We start from the raw sequence: 26,331 nt of genomic DNA, 5'->3' as shown, positions 1-26,331 counted from the left end.
ACATTCCGAAACAAATTCATCCGTTCAAGAACATTCTAACACATTGCAAACGGGCTTCGTACACGAATCACTTCAGACTGGCTGCTTAGAATCATCAATCTTATCTGATAGTCCTGCAGCAAATGGTCATAATTTGTCTCCAAATGAAATTCGGGGCTTCGTTATTCCTCAGTTGATTCGTTTCCTAACATCAGATCAACATGTACATCCAGCTGAACCCCAACCGAGTTCCCTTGGGGCTTTCTTCAATGGTTTGGCCTCATGCCCAGATACACTGCTAATTCATTTACCCTTGCCTGCAATCACTGTAAGTTATTTCTTTCGTATTCCAGTAGACAGTCAGCTTAGTAAGTAATTCCTAATGTAATTTGTTTTAATTAATATGTATTTATTTTTGATTCATACAAACCTTTGTATTTTTTTGTAGTATCTAGGACAAGCTCACAACCAATGGTATACAGTTGTTCTGTTTCTTGAATCAATGTGTTTCCAAGCATCTAAATTTAATGGCCAATGTATTTTGAATGATTTGATCTACTCAATCGATCCGCCTTCCAATGAACAGACTGACTTTGTTCTTTCTAATTTAAAACCCCATGAATTCCCATTTGGAGCTGCAACTCTATCACTCATTTCATTATATAATGAAATGAATGATATTGACTTTTTAACTTTCGCTTGGTGGTATCGAATATCTTCTCACCAGAGACATCAAAAGACATTCGTTGAAAGTATGAACGATTCTGTACGGTCATCGTCAGTACTTACATGTTTAGAATTTGCTCAGCATGGTTACCTATTGCGATCTTTGGATTATGCTATGGATAATCTTTCAGGTAGTCAAGTTCTGAGTACTACGAATTCACTAGAAGCATCGTCGTGTGTGGGAAGTTCGGCATCATTAAACCGTGCAGCTGCTGCCGCAGCCGCATCATCGTCCAACTCATTTCCTTCCAGTCGCCCAATCATTCTTGCAGATCCTTCACTACATTTAGGAGAACTTGTTAATCGTGCACGTCTTCGTGATTACTGTGTCCTGTAAGATATATTATTGATCTCGATAGATAAGCTGCTTTCAGTTTTTATTGTTTATTAAAGCAATTATTTTTTAAAAGTTTCCAAATTTTATCCATCTAAGCTTGTAGTGTTTTCTTTCAAACTTATTTGACGCACTTTGACAGTTCCTAATGGATACAGTATAACCATATCATAGAGACTAAGTAAATCCCGATCACATTCCTACCTATATTATGAAATTCATTCGCTAATCGACGACAGCATCATGAGTTTGGACCGATTGTGGGAGTTCTGTTCATGTCAGCAACCATTATTAAGGCATATTTAATTCTGAATTCAGGGAGTTCGTTTATCTAGACAGGCATAAGCTTTCAGGGCTGCAAATACTCACTACTAAATTCCAAAAGGTTTTAATCCACAGCTGACTATTTGACCTTAATTATTTGTCACTAATTTATGTACACGAAGCTATTCTGTCACTTGATAGGTAGGTTTAGTCATCCTCCGTTTACTAATCTGTTAAAAGATAACTCGAATGTTGGTATAGTTAGTTAGTATTTATATAATATTCCTGTTATGAAACAATAATTCAAGCCTTTGTCTTTCTTATCACATTTAGTATCCATGTCTTCACACTATCAATATGTACTTTTTACTTATCATGTTTAGTGATGTACTCTACGTCATTGTTATCATCGACTCATAGGCAACTGCTTTGATTAGATTAATATTTTCATGCAAATGTTATTGTATATTAGAGTAAAGCTTTATGATCTATTTGAAACATTATTGACTTATGCGTGTTGTTCTATTTTGCAATATGGGGATTTTTAACATTTTAGAAATGAAAAGTATTTTGGAAGAATGTAATAAAGTAATTGTGTAGAAAGTTAGAGAAATTTAAAGGAGTGTTCAAATATTTTCCATATACAAAGGTTAATTTTCTTGATTTGTATTCCTATGGCTTCTGCTTTATGCAATAACTAAATCCTAGAAAAATAGGGATAGATAACTTTGAAAACTGGATTTATATCGACGTGATGATCATTATCAATGTTGTACACCATAATAGAGTTTCTAATTGTATATTTTCTATTCCTTTGGTCAACCATGAGTATTCATAATCATACTTAAAAACCAATGATTTGATGCCTTGAAAGCTGTTTAGTCTTCATTCCTAAAGATTCTCGAAATATTCAGATATGCCCAGTTTTCACCAACCGTCTTAAAACATAACATTAATGCATTGCGTTAAAACACTAATATGAAAATTTTAATCATCATTCTCATTGTATTGCTCCTTTTTTGTCTACTTCAAATATTCAATATTTTGTTGTTATTATTGTAAATACTGTTGAAATTCAGACAATTAAAACAACTTGGTCAATGGGAAAGCTTAGATTCTTTAGCATCTTCTATTCAATCGGCCAATCATATGACTAGTTCATTCGGTTCTACTTCAACTTCTGGCGGAAATCCGAACACTGCAGCTGTTGTTAGTTCAAGCAATTCTGGTGGTTCTAGTTATTGGGGTTTAAAAGCAGATGCAGCATGGCGACGAAGTGATTGGTCTGAAGTATACTATGATTTGGCTAGAGTAAGTTATATATATAATCATTAAACATTCCTGTTATCAATAATTTTTCTATATTTACAACTAAGTATAATGTAGAGTTTTGACAATGACATTTGTTTTCAAAACTTGCCTGTTAATACAACTAAATGGTTGTTATAAATACACTGTAATGTGGATTTTGTTTGTTTTTATATGAATTTTAACATTTTGTTTGCGAGAACTATTGTTTATTTATTAATTTAAATTATGTATAATTTGAAAGGATGCATTTTCCTGTTTCATTTCACTCTCTTTTTCCTTTAAAAAATAGTTGGCTAATGAATGTCCTCGTAGTGAACTACCAAGATATGCTCTTATTCAAGCTGCAGCTTGTGTAGCAGGACGTCGAGCACCTGGACTGGGAGCAATCAATAATCCAAGTGTAGATATTATTGATTCTTATAATTCTAGTTTAAATTCAAATGATATATCCACTGGATCAACAACTACTGGTCCTAATTCATCTGTTCCAAATAATACTAATCCAACTAATGTCACTTCAACTCCTCCGTCTAATGCTCTACATTCTAATACTGGGTCTGTATCACCTATGAACAATATTGTCAATATGATTCACGCTTCAGAACAAGAAAGTCATCGTGTTGTAACTGTTACACTTATGGAATGGAGGCGTTTACCTCTTATTGTTACTGCTCAGCATATACCTTTACTTCAGGTAATTGTTTTTTTATATCGATAATATAATTTTATAGAAGATTTAAATTTTATTTATCATTGAATTAGATATTGGGGCGAGACTATAACTTACGGACGAACCAATGAGATTTAAGATAGCAGGTCTTAGATTTTGGTCTAAGATTCATCCACTCACTTGGCTAAATAACATTTCTGCGGTATAGCTGATGTCAGTTCGTGATGAAAACATCGAATATAATTTGTAAACCTAACGTTCAACTGTAAATCCTAATCTTAGTTTCCCGCACCAATTTATAACCCTCATTTAAACCTAGTAAGTAGATGGACATTTTCAAGGTCATTTGAGCGTTTCTCAAAGGTCGTCCATAAATCAGACTCACCGATGTTGGATTTTACATCTGTTTTAGAGATTTATTTAGTTAATCTTTTTTTTGTTAATGCACAGATTGCTCATCGTGCAGTTGAAATAACCGAAGGTAACAGTTTATTAGCTCAATATTGTGGCCATGTTCTGGGTGGTTCTACTCTTGCTTCTGGTGTGTCTAATTCTTCTTATTCTAGTCCTAGTCAAACCAGTTCTGGTTCATCCACACCAGTACCACAAACAAATTCAATTTCCACAACATCTGCATCATCAGTCAATATGCGTTTACCTTTTAATCAAGCACTTCATGATTATAAAACTGTATTCAAGGCATGGCAGTAAGTCATCTACTTTTGACGGTTGTCAGCATATTTTTAGTTGAAAGTGATATGTTTCCACTCATTACATCTGTCTGGATTTTCTGATTACTTTTCTTTGTATATGCTCTGCATTTCCTTCACTCGTTCTTTAAATGTTTTAATTCGATTACATGCAAGACAGACAATCGGTTTGATGTTGCTCTGTCGAGTCCAGTTAAGTTTCCCACCCAACGAAGTGGGGGTAGAGAAGAGCTTTGAAAAGACAGTACGACTGGAAACTGGATAATATTTGTATATAGGGATTATTATATCAGTAGTATGGGTAATTAACTTGACCCACACTATGTAGTGCAGATGTATTCTTATCACTTTTCGAAGGTTTTATGCAAACCAGATGCTCTGATGAGCTACTAATAAGTTCACTAGTGAATAAAAGTGGAAACTATCCCCAAGTATGTTTCATATACACATATTCAAATGCAGGTATCAGCGATACATACATTCCAGTGATATATTTATTGGCATAGATGGGCGCGGTTGCTAGTATACTTTACTTGTAATTATAGAATTCGTAGACAAGTCCACACATCCCACAAATACATATAAGCATAGAAGTTTCCACTCGCAAGTATATGGTGCATACACATAGTATGCATTATCCAAGTCCCATACAACTAAATATTGATAAATAAACTTAAATTACTGTTTTGTCAATTCCTTCAATATTGTTCAAATAGTATCGTGTAATTAATAATCCAACTACATAGTACATTTGTATACTTGAATGTGACAGTTATCTGTTAGAAATACTATTATCCAACACTATTGAATTATTGCTTAGTCAATCAGCATTTAGTTTTTTATCAGGCATGTTTAGTGCATTATAACTTCTGTATCGTAATTTCAGATTTATACGATTGTACGCTATTCTTCACGTGAAAAATAATTATTCTGTTTATTAAACTATTGTTTTCTTTCACTAAGATTTCTTTAGTTTGAAGTATTGTATTTCTCGATTTTTTTTATCATTCTGTTTATTCTACTGTTGCTGTTATATAGTCTGAAACGTCTCTTGTTTATTCATTATTGTTGTTAGGAATTCTCACCTTTTCTTTCTCATTTTCTTTATTCGGTATTCTTTATTACTTTTTGTTTGCCCATTATTTCAGAAGTCGACCATGTTCAATTGGAGATGATTTAGGATTTTGGCATGATCTTTATTCATGGAGACAAGTAGTTGAAGAATGTATCATAAGCTGTCACCCATTTTCCCAAAAGTTGAAATCCGAAAATGTAAGTTATGTCAGTTTAATTTCTTTATTGATTGAAATTGTACGTGTACACCTTTGGATGCCGACCCAGCAGTCCAGAGGTTAAACGTCTGCTTGCAAGACTGATGATTGTGGGCTCAATTTCCTGTAGTTGTGAATGTGTACTGCTGAGGAATCCTATACTAGGAGGAAACAACTGTTCAGTACTCCCTGATTTTTAATGGCGGTCTTGCAAAGATAAGATCATGATTCAAACTACGAAAATTCTACAATCTCCGCAAAACTCCAATACTGATTTTTAAAAATATCAATTTTTTGCCGTTAAGTTTGTATTTATGGACATTTAAATATTTCTATTACAAATACTCTATATCTGTTTCAGAAACTGCTGTTTTTCTCAGTTTGCCTGTTTATTTACTAATTTACTCATTGAAAACGGTCAAGACACAAATGGAAACTCGGCAAGTTTTACATTGAATGTTCAAGTTAACTAAAAGTCAAGAAGAAAATAAACAAACAATTTCACTTGTTACACTGATATCCTTATTTTAGTCAGATCAATTGAGACTTATAACAGTATGTCTTGATTCTCATCACTGAAAAGATCTTAATCAAATAGATACTTTTGTACTTATGGATTCAGTTCAAACTAACAGTCGATTGATTAAATTAGTCAGCTTTAATTGACTGAATTTTCGAAACCTTGATGATCGTATGTGATTGTCTTATCAACTAGTTGGTTAACTTCATCAATAAACCTCTCTTAAGATCAGTTTTCAAAGTGTAGTGTAAAAAGTGTCATACACAGTCATTATCAAAGACCTACTTAACTAACTTCTTGATTCATATGCTTTATCCAAGTTTTATTTCTTATTGCTTAAATCATTATTTTCTAAGGTTACTCAGATGATGTTAGAATGTTGTGCACACTGTATTCGTTCACTTGGATCCGAAATATACTATGGGTGTTAACTGTAGAATTGTATTTTATTGGTTTAACTAATAAACTTCAAATCATTATGTCTTTAATATTAATTCTATCCCACCTACATTTATGTAGACAGTTGAACAGAATATCACGTAATAGATGTACATAGTTCAAAGCTTGCTTGATAAATCTATATTTAACTATTAAGTTGTTTCAATAGTTGAGATCATGAGTCAATTGAAGCTAGACCACCATGGAAAACCTGGAAGCACTGGACGGCCGTTTCGTCCTAGTGAGGGACTCCTTAGCAGTGCGCATCCATGATTCCGCCCGCAATCTCCACAAAGTCCCTTCTGATATTAAGTTGTTTTTAATGCAACTTAAGTATTTTGTTTTGATGTTATAAGTGTATAATACCAGCATTTCATTTGACGCAAAAGAAGTGTATTATTTATCATTACTACTAAACCAAACTTGTTAAGTATTGAATAAGTGTTAGTATTGTTTGTCGTTTATGTATGAAGTGCAAATGACTGAAAAAATGAAAGAATTCTCTTACCCTTTTCTTTTTATTTTAAATTATTTTTCAGAGTAATTTAATCGCACTATGTCAGCGTGAATTAGCACTGAGCCAATTACAACTTGCTCGTGGTGCACGCAAATGTCGCTTCCCAAGTATTGCTCAACAACATTTAGACAGGTAAGTAATAAATAAGAACTTTCGTCTAAATTTGAACTAATAGTTTCACAGTATTTGGGCGCCGAGTTAATAATCGGTTAGAAATGAAAAACGAATAAAGTATAATTGATCACTTTAGCCTAACTATTTACCTAAGTGTAAAATATTTAAATAAAAATGTTATACAGTTGGGATTCGGGAAATAAAATGCATTTAACAATCGTTTCGTGCTAATTCTTATTTATTTCCTTTAAAGTCGATACAGAAATTTACATTTCGATGATTTATAACAATATAATTCATGAGTTAATCTAAGCTGGATCACTATTGAAAACCTCGAAGTACTGAACGGCCGTTTCTTCCTAGTATAGAATTCCTCAGCAGTGCTCACCCACGATCCCGCATGTGCTCACTAGTGACTAGCTTCAAGATGGATTTCCTGGAGTTCTAATGAGAAGCCGCGACCAGTGGAGTGCAATCCGTGTCGGATGTGAGACAGTTATCCACCTTAGACAATGTACGAATGGTCGCGCAAGATCATGGATCGATTGAAGTTAGAGATTAACACCACTGAAAGCTAGATAAGTAATCGAGACCGAAGGTCCTGGGTTCGAGTCTCTTGTACGGAATTGTGGATGCACACTGCTGAGGAGTCCCATATTAGAAAGAAACTGCCGTTCAGTACTTCCAGGTTTTCAGTGGTGGTCTAACTTAGATCGATTCATGAATTCAACTGTTAAAGTACTACAGTCTCCATAAACCCTCATACCGATAATTAGATGAATAATCATTTTTCACTTATAATACATTAAATCATATATGATACTGACCATGATTAGAAAATAGATTAATTATAAACTGAAAGTTGTACAAATATGTCATTTGTTTTTGGGTGAGGGTTTATTTGATAGATGAATACTTCATAATTGAATGAAATTTTTATTTTCTCAATACAATTATTAATTTATTTGTAAATTAGATATACACGTATGAATCTGCCACCATTATTTGAGAAAACTAAACAAGAAATCAAGTTAAAATTGACCGACCTACGTAAAGATGAACTTTTAGAGGTGAGTTCATCAAAAAGAATATTGTAAGATTAAATCTCCGACAACTTTAATTTGCAATTCAATGAGTTCGATTATCATGTCGTTGATATTTTTGATTACTCGTTGTTGGTTTATGTGCATGCTTTGCGGTTTGCCTTGATATAACCATTGTTATAAGTTTTTATAGAGTAGGAGGAATGTCGTTAGCAGTTGAATCCAGGACAAATGTTGCACAACTCAGTAATTATCTGCATTCAGGATATTGCGTTATTCGTTTCGAGGGCAAAGGTAATGGGCTCGAGTCCTGGTATAAACATCAACACTGAGGTGCTACCATATCATATTGACAAGTCTTTAATAGGATAAAAACCCACTTCCTGGATTTCAATGGTAGCCACATTCTGTTAGTTCATCAACCTATGGTTAAAGAAGCACAGATTTGTTATAGATATCAGGTTATTATTATCTAGTCAGATTTTGAATGCCAGTTCGACAACTTGAATTGATGTATAAAATTACTAAATCATGTCATACTTTTATTAGTGAAAAGGAAACAGAAAATTCAATGTTTTTTTATTGATAATACACATGTTCACGATTCTTACTTAATTTAAAAACTTGGAGGTTTTCCTGTATCCAATGATTTTACAATAGATTAAAACATCGAGTATTTGAATATACGTACTCTGAAGATTCATTACAGTGAGTGATAGCCTAATAATTTAGTGGATAAGCTTCATTCATTATTGTGTTTGAATGAATTAGCAATGGGTTTTGTATATGCAAACAATACTCAAGTATTATCAGAATGGGGGTTTGTGGTGATTTTAGTAATTTAATAGTTGAATTCATCAGCCGATTAAAGTTAGACCACCATTGAAAACCTAGGAAGAAACGGCCGTCCAGTGCTTCCAGGTTTTCCATGCTGGTCTAACTTTAATCGGCTCATGAATTCAACTATTAAAATACTCAATCAATATACGTTTTCTGTACAATCCGTCTTTTTCAAAGTACATATTTTACATAAAATGAAATCTTTCAGGGATTGGAACTTATGGAGAAGACTAATATTCAACAGTTTGAAAAGAAAGACCGAGCTAAGTTCTTCTGCTATAAGGCTGTTTTCTTCTCTCATTTTAATAAGTAAGTTTCGTAATTGTTTTTATTTCAGATGTGTTCAAATCTGTTGTTGATTTATTTGCTTTTTTCTCGATAACTAAGACGTAGAATGTGTCCAAGGTTTTTTAACAGTTTTGCAATGTACATCATTTTTGATGGAGTTTTAGAATACTTATCCTATTTCCAGTCATGTTTTACCAATAATTCCGGTTAACTAATTTTTTCAAACTAATTTATTTTAATAATCTCTGTTGATATGTACTAATACATACATGCACTTTTTCTCTCTTACATTTCTACTCATATAGGGGCGATGAAGCAACAAAAAATTTCGGTTATGCAACTCAAATGCAAGACAATCTACATAAAGTTTGGTCAATTTATGGTGACTTTTTGGAAAATGTTTATTCTAGCTATCCATCTGTGTAAGTTCTCCATTTTTCCAGTTGATTATTTTTTTGGTAAATCGTGAAGAAAAAACATATGTAATTCGATGATATTTGGGGTCTTCGTAGTATTGTTTTAATAATGTACATTCCAAATGTAGCTTGTCTAATTCGATTGATCCTTTTCAGAAAACGTGAAGTTGCTGTATCAACAACCGGTATTTTTGCTATGCTAGCGCTTATGGAAGCTGCTAGCGTTTCTGGTGATATTGAACGAAAAAGCCGGGGTGATATTGCCAAGTGTTTATGGTTATTAACACTTGATGATGTTAACGGTCAACAGCGCTTGGGACATACTTTTGAAGCTAGAGCTAGTCGAGTTCGACCAGAAGTTTTTTTACCATGGCTTCCGGATCTTGTAGCATCTCTTTTACGTCCAGAAGGTCGTTTTATCGTTTCCGCTTTACGTAGAGTAATAATTGCCTATCCTACAGTTCTTTATGGTCATTTAAAAGGTTTACAACATCAGTTAGCTACAGAGGTTAACAATGATCAAAAACTTGCTGAAATTATTCATACTCCTGAAAGTAAAGATGATCCTTATATTATTGCTATTCAAAATCGTATTACATCAACACTAGGTTCAGGAAAAGAAGCATTCATAAAATGCGGTAATTTGTCTTGGTCATTGAATCGTGGAACTGGTACATTTGATATTAATAATTCCGATGGACAAACAGGTTACAGTTATAGTAGTACACATCATCCATTTTCATTATCTTCAACATCTTGCAACACTCCTAAAGTTGGTTCTCATAATAACAATAATAATAATTCCAACACCATATATCCTAATTCTTGTGGAGTTAATTCATCGATTTCGTCGAATTCTAATACTTTGAGTAATTCAAAGAAAAAGAAACGTGTAATTGTTGTTATGCGAGGTGTTGAAGGTGAACGATTGAATACATCACCTAGTTCTTCACCACCACCACATCCACTAACACCAACACTAAAACAACAGAAACCTGATTTTATTGGACAATTATCATCTCGTTCAATAAATCATCCTAAAAAGGTTGTGATTCGTGGATCAGATCATGACTCAACAATACCCCCTAATTCAGATCACGATCAAATTGATTATTTAAGTGAAGATGCTGAAATGACAGAATTAGAAGAAGATACTGAGATAACTGATGCTGATCGTGATGATGAGGATGAGGATTTCACTGGAAATGAAGATATAGGATTATATGAAACTGATTCAAGTACTAAAAATGTAATCAATGATTTAGAGCCAAAAGTTGTTTTATCCGATATTGATGATGATGCTGTTGGTAGTGATCCAGTGACTGGCGCCATTTCAACTGATTTAGTCGAACAAACGGTAGATATTGGCTATGGAAATTCAGTAACTGGTTGTTTGTCTAATTCAGTTGTTCATGGTCTTCACTATGCAAATATTCTAATTAACCAAGTAAGCCTCTTTTCCATTTGATTTACAATGGCTTATTTTAATAGTTTCCTTGTCATGTTTATTTTGATCTACAAAAAAATATTGTATATAAAATATGTTTTAGTGCATCAGTCAAAGGTAGAATCTATCTTATGGTTATATATTGTAAAAACGAGGTCATCATCCCATTCTATGAAAAAAAAATTATTAAAATAGGAGAAAACTCTAAATGTAACATATTTTATATACCAAGTCATTATTTTCTATTGTCGTTGATACACTACCACTGTGGTATGTGCTACTGATACCGAAAGATATAAGCAGTATGTGTCACCAATCGAAAGGCTAAGAACATCGAAGAGAACGAAAACAGAGAATGATTGGTGTAGAAACGAAATCCGAGACAATTGATTGAGATTTTGCAAATGAAGTATTGACTGTATGGTTCTCAGATTTTACTAAGACATTCCGTAATTTTGTATTCAAGTATATTTGGTTGTACCCACTACACTACTACTACTACTACCACTACGACTTTGGTATTCATTTTATTTATTTTATTTGCGTCCTGATATATTGTATGGTGACTAAAACTAAGACATATATCCAAGGATCTACGCTGCTTATTTACTGACTGGAATGACTAAGTGAATACTTAAACTGTCTTGAATTTCATTAAATAGCACTAGAAACTGCCGAAGACGTGTGTAGTTTGTTTATTATGAAGGGGAAATCGATTATTTCAACATTCAGTATTTGTGGATATATCAAATAAACAACTTTTATTCTATGTACACTTAAGACCTTGACTTAGATTTTAACTGTGTTGTACGCTGACTGATTTCTTTTTCTGAAAGAATGAACTTAGAAACGTTGAAAACTTTAAGCAGTTATTTGTTGTGTTATGTCTTAAGGCCCGTCAAATATCACATAACAAAATCGTCTATTTAAATACTGATTTCTATGACATTGTCTCTGTGTTAAACCAATAATGCGTCACAACAGCGCTAGCAGCCTTGGGTCAACTAGGAGTCCTTATAGGTCTTCTGTTTATTAACTTCTCTCCTACCCCAGCCCGTTCGGTCCAGCACACAAATATCAGCCTCGATTGTATGAATCTTATATTTCGGACATCCGTTGTTTATATACGAGCAGACCAGACCGCACCACACTAAACTGTGAATTACAACTGTTGTATCAAAGTGGTTTATTCTAATCACCTTCCCAAACTGAATTATTACAATAGAGTTTAAATCATTGACTACATAGCTTAATGTTGTCTAGTTAAATAGTGTAATCATACTGTCACTATACTCATCTTCGTATTCATTCATTAGTTTTCTTTGGTGTACAATTCTTATTTAGTTAGTTTTTCAGTTTCCTTGTTTCTTAACAAGTTTCTCTTGATTTCTAGCTTAAACGTAAGCATCCAGCTCGTTTATATGTAGTGGATTTATTCACAAATGAAGTCGGTGGTCGTTTAAGACCTTCATGGTCTGAACAGTTTTTATCTCAACTATGCTCAGTTCTGGATTATCTTCAACGTCTTGCGTACGCTCATTTACATCCAGGTAGACGGTGGAATTTTAAAAATTTGCAAACTCAAACTATTCCACTTTGGTTAGCTACTGAATTAAAAATAATGGCCCATGATTGTGGTATGCCAAGAAATACGTTTCGCTCGTCACATATAACAGAACATGCAACTCCTCTTCACAGTTCAATCAAACTTGATTCAACCTCTCAATGTGTTATGTCTACCGATTCTCAAAATGATGAAAAAGAGAAGTCAAAGTCCCCACAATCAAAATTGACTACCCGAGCATTCGCTTGTACCAAACCTAAAACCAATCTTGACATTGCTTCTGAACAAGATGATCCTAAATTATCCAGTGATCCACAAAAACAATCTGTTTTATTGCCAAACATTTCAGCTTTTCACGAAGTTGATCGAATAGCATCTGAAGTCTTGTCTGCAGAATGTGAAAAAGATCCATTTTTCAAACACCTCCGTGATACACTGTCTACTGAAATGACGAATTTACAAAATGAGAGCATATTGGTAAGGGACATAAAATTTGATAGAGTTAAGTCATTAGTAATTTGGACGAGACTATAATTTATGGGCGAACCAATCAGGTATAAGATAACAGGTCTCCTATTTTGGCGCGAAATTCACTCATCGATTCGGCAAAATAGAGTTCTGGCATTATAGCTGATGTCAGGTCGTGATGAAAACCCTAAATATAAATACTTGTCTTAACCGTCAACTGTAAATCGCAATTCGAAGTCCTCACACTGGTTTATAACCCTCCTTTAGTCCTAGTTATTAAGTGGACACTCGAGGTCACTTTAGCGTCGCTCAAAGGTTGTCCATAAATTATAGTCTTACCGTAATTTACAGCGAAATAGTTTTATACACACATTTCATAGCATCAAGTTAAATATACGATATCGGTTACATTTATTGCTTTGTGTAGAATATTTGTGCATTTAAATATATATCCTCTCATTTCGTTTTTCCAATTCTGCAAATAATTAAATGTGTGTTCGTTCCTGTTTTCCCTTAGTCTCTTATCGAGAAGCTGACACGACGTTGGATCCCAATGGTTGAACAACATGTAGCTAAATTACCTGTTCGTACTCATATTTCCAGTTACGGGGCAAAACGCCTATTAGAACTACCTAATATAGTCTCTCCTGTCAGTACACCTATTACGCCTTCGTCAAAATCAAATGTATCAAATGCACCACAACCATTTTCTGTTTTCTCCTCAATTCCGACATTTCCTTGTCTCGAACTCCCTGGGGAATCAGGGCTTCTCCAGTCATCTTCCGTAAATTTAAGTTCAATGGCTAATTCCCATCATTCTCAAAACGAATCCAGTCAACAAATAGGTGGCTACATTAATAATATTCCTTTATATCTTCATGTAGCTGAAATCATGCCACACGTAGAGCGTATTCGTTGTTCATCTGGTGCATTTGCTCCACCTGCTCGTCGTATAGGTTTCCGCGCTAGTAATGGAAGGTTATTTTTTTACGATTTACCATGTCCAAGTACTCCTCCAATCATGGATCTAGCTGTCATGCAGATAGATGCATTGAATGGTGCGAAATGTCATGAACTTCTCAATGCAATTTCTGTTAATGAATCTACCAATCTTGAACACCTAACTGGGAAGGAATTTTGCCCATCGGCTTATATAAGCTGGAGACAGAGTGGTCCTCTTCAACTATTCCAGATGATTAACTCTGTATTGCTTGGACAGCCGGAAACAGCTAAAAGAAATCTCTCACTATTTGTTTCAAGGTAATGGTATTTTTCTGATGAATTTCATTTCCTCTTTGTAGTTTTTTTTGCAATGTCTATATTTTAAGCGAATAAATACTTTATATCTATAGAATAGCTCACCTCATATGTATAACCTAAAGAGATGTAGCTCATTTCTTTAATTCAAAATAAAGTTAACTAGACTTCAGTAATTGAATTTCAACTATTTCCACCTTTAGTAACTCTCTTCTGATCTGGTTTATTTTTCTCTTCTGTAACCTGGTTATCTTTTACTGATTTATGAGATGAATTTTCTTGTAGAGCCAGATTCTGTATGAGATTCTTTGATTAGATGTAAATTCATTTCACGGTGGTGGCATTATCGTGGTAACTCTGAACCAGTTTTTTCTTTAGTCCATACCTAAGAATTATTTGATAAATTTCCTAACTAACTACTGTCGATATATCGCTAAGAACACTGAAACATCTTCACACATAATTCGTACAGTATTCGCAGTTAATTCTCTCCGGAAAGATACAAAGGCACAATATCTTGTTACTTAAAGTGTAACGAAAAGGAACTGAGTATCCCCATTGAATGTAATCCCTGGATACAGGGGGATTCTAGTAGGCTTGAGTCAGTTCCCAAAACTACCCCTAGTCCACAGTGTTCAAATTTCTCGTAGGATTTTTCGTGAAAATATTCTTTTAATTTTTTTCCTTAATACTTCCTTCTGTACGAATTTAATATTTTGATTACTATATTCAATCCCAAAAACTTTGTGAAATAATATTTCGAAACTTCAAAAACATCACGATTACGGTGATACGGCTCGATCTCTCCATGTATACTTTTTTGTTTCATTGAGACATTTATGTACTACAGTTGTGACTAAACAAATTCTCTGTTCTGTATTTGTAGTTAAAAACGGTTTACTTATCGTTATGTCCAGTTAACAGTTTCAAATTAAAGACCAAGACTTAACTGACTTTGAATTAATCCCATGTTGATTATTGGTTCTTCCTTTCATTTCACTAGGCGAATGGAAGTTGGTCCTTCTGGACTTTACTTAACTCAATTTGGATCATCTGTATCGGCAGCGAATGTTAGTATAGCCAGTGCATGTCCTCTACCATCTGCAAATCCAGTAAATAATCGTAGACTTACAGCTTTAGCAAGACCGCCTCCTGTTGGACCCAGTTTTCCATCAACCTCCGTAGATGAGAATCCACCTAATCACGTTTCATCATCAACATCATTCTGTGAAGAAGCTTGCAAACAATATTCTTGGTCTTTATCTTTTGCTGAATCTCATTTAAATCCACAGAATATCGATAAGAATCAATTATCTAGTCAAGGAATCTTGGAATCTCTTAAGGTAAATTATCTATGCTTATTATTTTTTGTTGTATTCGTAAATCGGTCTGCTCTGCAGCAACAAAAATGAAGTGCTTAACATCGAACAGAACAACTATATGTGTGTCACTAAACAATTTCTCATTCCTTAAGATTTATAGAATTGTTATTTTCCTCTACTCAATGAATTGTAGAAAATAATACGTAGTTGAATTTTAGCTCATATCTCCATGATAATTTTCAACAGTTAAGACATTCGACTTATAACCAGCAACGGAGTTCTAGGTTCAAACACCTCTATCACTCCACATACCTTTATTTAAATTGCTAAATAGTATCTATCTAGCTCTTTCACATGTAAACATTGTGACTCAATACTGATTAGGGAATGATGGTTAATCAGTTGATGAGGTTGTGAATCTTCATCGACTGAGATGGTTGGGCCACGTGTTACGTATGCCTGAACACCGATTACCACGACGTGCAATGCTAACCGGTGTTAGAGATGGTTGGAAGAAAGTTAGGGGTGGCCAAACCAAAACGTGGCATCAGTGCTTGAAGTCACTAACTTTGTGTTCTGAGCCATGTTGGTAGATGCATACGACTTGGTTAGGGTCAAAGACTCACGTTTCGTTCTGTTTGGGGTTCGTCAACTGAATATGCCTGCATTCCAAAGTTGATGTTTTCTCGAAAATTCGAACCTAGTACCGCTCGTTTCAGACACCAATGTGTTACCATTTAGCTACTGGGTCCGGATAGCCATTGGCGAATATCATTGATACTCTTATTCCATATACTCAAATGTATCCAACAATATATGTTGTGTTAACTATAGATAATTAGATGATGTTGTATCTCCACCTACATAATATGTCTACAATCGATTTGAAAAAAGATATAATTTTGGATTCTTCATGATAATTTTGATTATAATTTGTGAGTACTTGACATCTCTAATTCCTTATTCCCTATAATCATGAAACTACATCTCAACATTTATTTATTTTATTTTAACACATAGACATTGGTACAAGGAGGCACCAAATGCATATGCGCCACACAGATCTCATTTGATATGTGTGAGGGCTGTGATACTGCCCGGGTGCCCAGACCAAAGCAGGTGGTTTTCTTAGGGGGCCACACCTGGAGCCTTCGACCTGAAGGTCTGATCCACAAGGCAGTGGAGCAACGTCAGGAGATCCAGTCCCATGGTAGCCGGTGACCAACGATTGGTTCATACGCCATTTGTTCCTTCAGGATACTGGAATCCATGTGCATCATTGGTTTGGAATCAAGGTTTTCCAACTTCCCTAGGTGAACTCTCCATGTCCATCAACCTGGTTAAAGCGCCGGACATTCGCTTTTATTCCTCCCAATTTCGTAAACAACAGTAATGCCACGAGAAGGCAGTGAGTAGGACTTTCCTGGCAGAGGTTATATATACATGGCCATGTGAGAGCATTTCGAGAGGGAGAGCGGATTCTCTCCACTCTCGGCCATACCAGGGCATTTGGGGGCGTCCATCATTTATTAGTACATAATTTGTTCATTTAAAAACTTAATGAAACATGTTTATCAAAATACAGCTTTTTTAAAAAGAGCTTATAACTGATATTTTCTTTATTTGTTTTATTGGAACTTTTAAAGGCTCGAATCCGTATACCATCTCCTCCACCTGGACCGCTACCGAATTTAATGACTGTTCAACCAACTAGCTTAGTTAATCAATCAACAGTTGTTGGAAGTGCTGCTATGGCTTTGGAGGCTATTGGACGTCCAGCTGGATTAGATGCTGGTTGTCGTTGTGTTTGTAATACAGTTTTTGGTATATTAGAAAAATCTAATTGTACATTATTGTTTAACTCTAATTACAAACAGAAATACAAATTTGATGATTTATTACAATCTACGAAGTTGGAACATCAACAAGAAGTTAAAATAAAAACTAAATCTTCTTCTTCTTCTTCTGATAGAATTCAAAGCTTAATGAATTCTTCTATTCTGAAAAATTCACCAACTGGTTATCGAAATTTGATTTGTTTATTTTATGAATATATTTCAAAAATATCCAATCAGAATGAAATTACAAATCATGATTTATTTAAAATATTTCTTGATCTTTCATCACGAATTCCACAGGCTCCAAATATTCGCGATCCTGTATTCTCAAAGTAAGTTAATAGTTAGTAGTACCATTAATGGGATAGTGATTAATAATTCTTTTAAATATAAAGTAAAATAACATTATTTATTGTTGTTACCTTATTTTCTGTGTACATTTTAGCCTTGGAACGTTTGGTAATGATGATGATGATTTAGATAATCAAAAGATGACTTTAGAATCTTTAAAAAATCAATTAGAATTTCCACGTGGTAAACTTCTTCAAAATTGGGCAAAAAATCAAATGCTTGATTCTGAAAGTTATTGGTTGTTACGCCGTAGTTTAGCACATAATCTTGGAACTTATGGGCTTATAGAACGATTGTTTCATTTAACACCTCTTCATCCTGGTTGTTTAGTGATTGATCCACGTTCTGGCCATACTGAAGCGCATCATGTCTGTTTTGGATTGCCAGGAGATAATTCTTCGTCAGAACAATCTCATTTGTTGAATTCAGAAAAAGGATTTAATCAACCATATTTCATTTCTTGTTTTAATCAATCCATGCTTATACAGAAACTGGAGAAATCTGGTTAGTTAATATTTTTCATTTTCCCTAATTCACACTTTGACCCATATATTGTGTAATTAATAATTCTTTCTCTTCAGATATCTTCTCTGAATAGATATTTCCACAGGTATGAAACATTTCTGTGCAACCATGGTGTAGTTAGTCAACCATGTGTTCAAAGTGCAGTTTTATAATCTATCATGAATACTTGTGTTTTAAAAATTAAAAAAATGAACTGAAAGGTACTAATATTAAAAAATTTATTAGAATTTTTACTTTCTGTTTGAAAACTGTCACAACGTATGAAAGTATGAACGAATTCCGCTTCCGGTTTTCATTGAAGATTATTGATTGTTTTTGTTCATTTTCATTTAGGTTTAAAATAAAAACCATGAAACTTATTGGTTTCAGCATCCGATGTTTATTAGTTGTAGATTACGTTTATGCTAAAGATACTACACATGATATCGTAACTATCCCTACTTTTCTTCAACGAACAACCAGAGAAGTCATCTCTGCGTACAATAGGAGTATAACTCTATTAGCCTTATGTAATCAATGAAGAACATTATAATTGTGACCAGAGTGTAGAATTCACGGATAATATTGTTATCAGTATAGGTTTTTGTGGAGACTGTTCCAAAGATGGTCGCACAATCATGTGAATCGATTGAATTTAGATATGTATACTGTTGGATTCCGGCTCAGTGTTTTGGACGTTAAGCGTTTGTGCGTGAGATTGAAAGTCCTGGGTCCAATTCCCTATAGCTGGGTCGGTGATGCCCGCTGTTGAAGTCCCGTACTAGGATGAAACAGTTAAGCAATCCTTTCTGGTTTTTAGTAGTGGTTTGACTAAGATCATCTCGTAATTCAAACTATAACATTTTTATGTTTTTTTTCTTGTATAAATACTGATTCTCTCTGAACTCTGACAAATAAATTTATCAGTTTTATTTACATGGGAAACATACCTGTATATCGGGGTCGCGTTGTATATTCTTTCTTGATCATTATTCGCTATATCACTGGTCCATATATATATATATATATATATATATATATATATATATATCTGCTGAAACTTAGTTAATTGCTCTGGGGGCTTAGATTTATCTATTACAACTGAATCCCCATACTTCAATCCAAGTAAATAAAAAATATCACTCGTCATTCAATAATTTAGGCGTATAACTTAATAAGTAAACCTATATATATATATATATATATATATATATATATATATTCTTTCTGGAGTGTATTCATGTATATTAAATAATAAATCTGACGTGCTCTTATTAATTGGTAAAACCAACGTAACGTTTTCACTGTTTGCAGTCTCGATTACTCATGCATAATATTTTTGTACTAATCTTTGTGTCATGTTTGTCTATCTAGTCTGTATTAGGAAAAAGGAATTTTTTTTAATTTGTATAGTACAATACCGAGTAATTTCAACTGCAAAATGCTGAGCCATAGTTATTCTTTCATTGTTTATAGTAGCATTTGTAATCATAATTCATAGTTGACAATTTTTCATGGTGCAGTGAACGAGAACACAAGTGGATAAGACGAAATATATTTTAACATGAAATTACAGTTGTTTGGTAAAATGTAAAAAACCATACGTTTAATCCTTTATTTGCAAAATGTCCATCAGTTGTCTCAGACTTTATTGTTTCTTCATTTCCATACCCATTACTTTCTGTCCCCATTTGCTTCTATTTGACCTTCTTAACCTCCTGCTGGTAGGCATTCCAGTTGGCGTTACGTACTACATATATCTTTCGACATAATGAGCACACACCACAATGGTTTCTTTTTTCCATTACTTAAGTTCTCTTTCTGAATTACACGCTTTCAGCTGTAGATAATGAGCAAAACACAATGGTAATAGTGTATGGTGCATTCCCGAATGCACATTATTTTGTATAGAAATGTATGTTGTTGATGAAATATTCACATCTCAATTTTCAGGTAAAAAACAATCTTCAAATATTCAGTTGTCTTCTAAAATCTCAACTGATTCTTCCACTATTGATGATGTTAGTGATAAATGGTTGAGTCACTATCGTCCAGTACCATTTCGTTTAACACCACATTTAGCTGGTCTTGTTTGCTTACCTGGAGCTCCAGCAAAAGTTGGTCCTTTCGCAGCTAGTTTCACTACAACTGCACAAGCTTTGATGAATGCACCATATGATCATAGTTTAACCAGTCTTTATCGAACACTTTTACGTCGTGATTATATTCTATGGCATCGAGGCAGACAATCTTCTATATATGCTTATCAATTACTTGTGAGTGAGCAAGATGAAACGATTCAACAATCATCATCAGCATCATTAGAAACTTGTCAACCTTCATCATCATTTTCTGATGAGAATGAATGTTCAACATTGAATTATTGCCATTCATCATCACCAACTCTTGTACCAGATTTGACTAATGAACAATTAATTACACTGATAAATTGTACAATAGAATCTATGAATGGTAAATTAAAAGGTAAATTTTCTAAGTTGTTTTACTCTTCCCTTTTTTGGTTCTTTCAGTTTTATTATGTAACATGATTTGCTTCTACAGTGGATGTTTAAAAAAAGGGAAAATAACTTAATGAACCGTAAATCTGATCTTTGTATCCATAAGATAATTGTTTAAACTGTTGAAATATGAAACCTGACTATAAATGCTGAGGATTAATATTTTATTTTAATAAATAGTTTTCAGCAGTATAACGATAAAGTAGATATTTTATACTTAGTTAATTTTAGTTAGACTAACTTACGTCGTTCGTTTTAACTTTTGTAATAATTAGAAAAGATTTATGGAGATTAGTTTAACTTTTAGGTTGTATTCGTCACTGAAAGCCAAGGAGCACTGGGTAATTGTTTTGTTGTAGTGTAAAACTCCACAACGATTTCAGTGCACATCGAACTGCGAACAATCCGTGGTAAATGCAACCTACAAGTCAGATCAATCTCAAAACACCCGTTCAAATAAACTATGTTAGCTAGAGCATAATAACAGCAGCAGTTCTAGTAGAAGCTTGTGATTAGTTAGTTTATACATTTTGCGAGTGAAACTTAACGTTCAGGCCACTAAGTCGTGATCTATTGGTGTATCAGTTTAACTTCAATCACTCTGCACAGTTTAAATAAAGTATTTTTAATATTGTTGATTCATGAAATGCTTGCTTAGTTGTCAAAACTTACCTACTTCGCTCTAAGTGAATGACAAATATCGTTAGCCCTCATTCATACCGCTGATACGCAAGCACCTGGTGAATGAGTTAATTTACTCAAAACTTTATGATTCACTTTATTATTATTCCAATTACTGCTTCTGTTCGCCCTAACATACATATTTATTGTATTCACTTAAATAGTTGCTTCCGACTATTCGGGAACTGAACCAAAATCATGGAAACTTATCGATGAAGCTACAAAACCTTCAAATTTAATTCACATGGATCCAAATTTATTACCTTGGTTGTAAACAATGCTATTTTTTTTAGGAATTGTATCACATTTTGTTTTTTGCATTTCTCTCCTCCAATATCATCATCAGGTCACTATGGAAAATGATCACCCGGTTTTGTTAAATTATCTTATTGTTTAAAATTCCATCTTTGTTTCTTTTCGTGTAAAAAAAATCACTATGTTTTTGTATTGTTCGTTCTCCTTTCTTTTGATACTTACCGTAGAATTTTGAGATTTCCCTGTCTATTTTATTATTATTATTATTATTATTATTATTATTATTATTATTCATTGTCTTTAATGTTCATTTGGCTTTTTTCTGTCTATGTTCTCTCATGTCAATAATGTTATTGTTAATGTAAATAGTAAATGCTGATGTATTTAAATTCATTTTTTATTGTTATTATTTAAAAAACACTAGTCAATAACTGTGAGAGTATGTCTTCTAGTTCTCTACACTTCGTTTCCATCTGTTCATATTTTTGTCATGCGTTTTTACATTATTTCGAATCATTTAAGTCACATCGTAGTTAATTCGATTAGTAGTACGTTGTTGGCTTAGTTACTTTCTCGATGACTAAATAATGTTTTCCTCTCCACGAGACTCAAAAGATCTCAGTTCGACCGCGTGTCTTTGGTTGTATACATTTATGGACTTAACAAACATCTGTGTGGTCCTGTTTTTTTCTTAGCTGATGTTATTTCACAGTTAAGCACTTTCTAATAACATTAAGTGTTCATTTTAAATAAAGTTATACGGAATGAAACATCTTTCAATGTAAGTCTCTAGTATACTGTAAATCAATATACTATCGTTACAAATTAACTAACCATCTTGGATCACCGGGTAAGTAATAGTGAGGTTAGGCGCAGGGTGTTAGAGAATGATGTTAAATCAGTTGATGAGGTTGTGAATCTTCATCGACCGAGATTGTTGGGCCACGTGTTACGCATGCCTGAACACCGATTACCACGACGTGCAATGCTAACCGGTGTTAGAGATGGTTGGAAGAAAGTTAGGGGCGACCAAACCAAAACGTGGCATCAGTGCTTGAAGTCACTAACTTTGTGTTCTGAGCCATGTTGGTAGATGCAGACTACGTGGTTGGGGTCCGCGTGACTATCGTAACCAATGGTCGGAGACTCTTGGTGACATGGCTCAGAATCGATCACGATGGTGTTGGTGTATACACTCTATGTCTTCCCTTAAACTAAGAGATTAAAATCGCTTCATATCTTTTTTTCTACGGATTAATTCTTTCTTCCTGTACTATATCCTTATTGCAATCTTTCTTTTATATATTACCACCTCTGAATTAACTACTTTTATGAATCCGGTGTCCATCTTGTTGTGTTAATGAGATATGGCAACTTGGACCGATGCATATATGTGCCTGGTCCTACGTTGTAGCTGACTGACTGAACTAACCATCTCATCAGTTGAGAAATTCTTTCAATTATCTTAATTGGATTAACACTTTATATTGTCAATGAATCAAGATTGGTTTCTTATAGATACTGAGGTAAATTAGATGATACCTTGTCGAAATTAGGTAAATGTTTTTTTCCACAAATGGTCGTGAAATAAAAGTATTTAAAAGTTGTCTTTTATCGGATCTTGGGATTACTGATATGTCACAGAAATTGAATTGAACAGTTAAATAAATAACCTTTGTATATTATGAAATTTTTGTAAGGATCGACTTGCGAAATATTCATTGTCCGTTGATCGTCAACATCACACAATTTTAATACCCGAAAAAAATAGATTAGAGTAGAAAATCTGTTATAAAATAAAATTCACTTAATAATAAAACAGTTAAAGTTATCATTCGTGCTATTAGTTGGGTTTAGTAATTAGATCATTCATTCATTATTGTCGTTACTTTTATGAGTCGTGTGTGTTATTTCCGTGTCGTTTGTTAATTGTACCTGAATCACTCCAACTCGCACGACACGAATCAAGAACATTGAAACTGGTACACGTAAAGATTTATTGATCCCTGGACATGACGATCCTTGTCGAAAATACACATATATTGATTGTACACTCATTTTAATTACTAATTAGAATTCTTAAAAAATACTCAGAGTTATAACAGATCACGTACTGTATGTCATGCTGAGCATAGTTCATGTTAATTTAATAAAAGAATATCGTATCTTGAAATTACATCACACATTGTTATACCGAATAAAATATCACACTGGAAAACAGAACAAGTATTACGCAGAGTAATCGTCATACTGAATTAATAACGAAGTAGTGTTGAATAAAAATCATACTGAATAGAAGAATGTAATTTTTTCCTTCACATCACGTCATATCACTGGAACATTACATATATACCCACTCATACAAGTTGATGGTTTTCGGAGAATGGCCACTCAACCAACTTTGGATCTACAGTTCGAATCCACTAGCTCGTTTATCAATGTCTGAAGTAATCTCATGCCTCAGTATTTTATTCAATATCTTGAGACATGTGGAAAATTGGTTCGGAAGCGAAGTTTCTCAACTCTCCTACGTGAATCAGACTGGTTTAAGCTCTGATTGTCGGTTTTTCCCATCTCACTTTTTTACAAACACCCTCAGCACATGGAGGAAGTGAGTTCTTTGAAAAAGACCATAGAAATACAGGAAAAAGTGTTTGTCCCCCCCCCAACTTGCTATGGTATTTGGGATCCTCTCTTTTAGTTCCCTATTAAATCAATGAGTTTATGTTCCAATTCGGATAGAATGGTTCCTACTGTTGTTCTTATCTTCGGACTGGAGTTCTTGTCAATTATATCCTACTTTTGGACAAATCGTTCTTTAGAAAGTTAGAAATAATATAGGGAGTTGTTGAGTGTTCAATTTGATATTTAGCACGGTCCGTTAAATAAGAATGAAGACCAGTCATCTAACTCATTACCTTTAAAAAGTATTTTCGAAAATCTTTAAACACTATCAATGCGATGTAGAGAGTACAATATTAGGTGGTAGTTTGTGACCATAATGATGGATTTACTGTACAAACCCTCATGCACGAATGAACAGTATACTTCTCAGTAAACTTTCATCAGGTTTTAGAGATTTTAACTCTGAATCCAAGTTTAAAATGACGTTAGGTATTGAGAAAACCATTTTTTAAAGACGTAGTATGAATATATTCCTGAACTTTGGATAAGTCAGTAAAATCTAAATACTAGAAATTCCCATCGTAAAATTTAGACAGCATGTAGCTTTACCATGGCACACCTAATTAACGGTAGTTATGTGTTAGATAAAACTAAGCCATGTGGAATAGTCCATCGTATACCTTCATCGTTTCCCAATGGGGTTTAATCCTGTCCCCGACATACTAGAGAAGCTATAGAAATCCTAGTTTATGCGTTAGAAAGGCATTCGTGATATCTTCATCTCTTTCTTAGCCAGAAATGCCTTGAAAAACAGTTCAACTAATTTTAAGAAACCCGTATCTCGATGTTGTTCTTCACATTCCATTTATGTTCTACGCTATCTGATTATTTAAAATGATAAAAATTGTTAAAGGTTAACAATATCTGATTACGATCTGAGGTTACAGAACAATAAAAAAACAAAATTAAACTACAACACTGCAGAAGGGAATTGGAGACAAGAAAGAATGAGAGGTTGGACGTATCTTTTTTGCATGCAGAGTTTGGTTCTGCATTGGTTGATCATTAACATCTCACCAGTGCATAAGTATTCGGTTCCCTTGATTGTGTAGATTACTTTGAAGGAGGATTCCTTTGGAGCAACTTGATCATTGTTGATTAGGTGTTGCTGTATTGAACTGGTGACTGTTTTACATTCTCCCTTTAAAAGCCACTCCGGGTAAGGTTCTGAGATGCGTATGAAAAGTGGTCGCTCTATACAACCAATGTAACCTACCCCACAGGAGCAAATAAATTTATAGATCCACATGGATGAAACTCAAAGCGGAAGTTTGTAGTCTGGCTTGAGAAGACAGTACGAAGCTTAGCTGCATAGAAAGTTTTATTCAGGGATTTTGAAATCCGTTTATTCAAGAGTTCGGGAGCCGTATCTCCCTTCAATTCGTTATCCATAAAAAGTTTCCTTTCAAACTGTCGGTGCTTTTCCAGGATTTTGTCTTCGTGTCAATTTCCTGTCTACAGATCTAGGTGGACAACAATTTCTAATGAGTATCTGTCGAAGTTAAAGTAGTTCGTTGTCTACTGTTTAATGAGAACATATTCGCCTAGTTCTCGAGGATAAATAGTGCATTAAGTTTATCTCTCTATGCAATGATACTCAGCTATAGAAATTTGCATACTGATCACTCCAAGTCGGTATTTTATGCATCGATGTAAATAGCTATCCGACCTTCATTTCAAAAAGTTATCAAGAAAATGAAACTCCTCGTTTGCCTCTGCTTCTAATCTAAATTGAATTGAGCGATAATTATTGAATCGATTGAAATTTTCATTGAGGTCCATATCTTCTTCGCAAACACAAGGTCTGAAGTCGAGAACTTTATTTATTCAGTCTTCTATTATTATTAAATCAGCGATAAATACATTATAAATTCCAATTAAACGTACATATTAAACTTTCTAATCATGTAATAATTATTGGCTTTCATTACTCTTAACCAGAAATATTGTTCAATTTTGTTTGCCAAGTTATTCCCTATTTATTTTGTTCACATGATAA

At 33.9% G+C, this 26,331-nt stretch overlaps 1 protein-coding gene across 1 annotated transcript; it reads left to right on the top strand.

Annotated features, from left to right (window-relative positions):
* Positions 1 to 427: 427 nt before the first annotated feature.
* Positions 428 to 22,347, top strand: MS3_00004007 (uncharacterized protein). Its single transcript, XM_051211889.1, has 17 exons — positions 428 to 1,038; positions 2,383 to 2,614; positions 2,904 to 3,308; positions 3,735 to 3,991; positions 5,143 to 5,266; positions 6,763 to 6,872; positions 7,831 to 7,924; positions 8,946 to 9,046; positions 9,331 to 9,447; positions 9,598 to 10,888; positions 12,282 to 12,929; positions 13,438 to 14,180; positions 15,181 to 15,520; positions 17,146 to 17,669; positions 17,783 to 18,192; positions 20,146 to 20,676; positions 21,557 to 22,347. Exons 1-17 carry the CDS (start codon positions 821 to 823, stop codon positions 21,664 to 21,666), a joined length of 6,255 nt encoding a protein of 2,084 aa, XP_051072002.1. The 5' UTR covers positions 428 to 820; the 3' UTR covers positions 21,667 to 22,347.
* The last annotated feature ends 3,984 nt before the right edge of the window (positions 22,348 to 26,331 follow it).

Source organism: Schistosoma haematobium, chromosome ZW, assembly GCF_000699445.3.
Source record: "Schistosoma haematobium chromosome ZW, whole genome shotgun sequence".
In the NCBI taxonomy this organism is placed as follows: Eukaryota; Metazoa; Platyhelminthes; class Trematoda; order Strigeidida; family Schistosomatidae; genus Schistosoma; species Schistosoma haematobium.
This window is presented reverse-complemented; position numbering and strand designations above follow the sequence as displayed.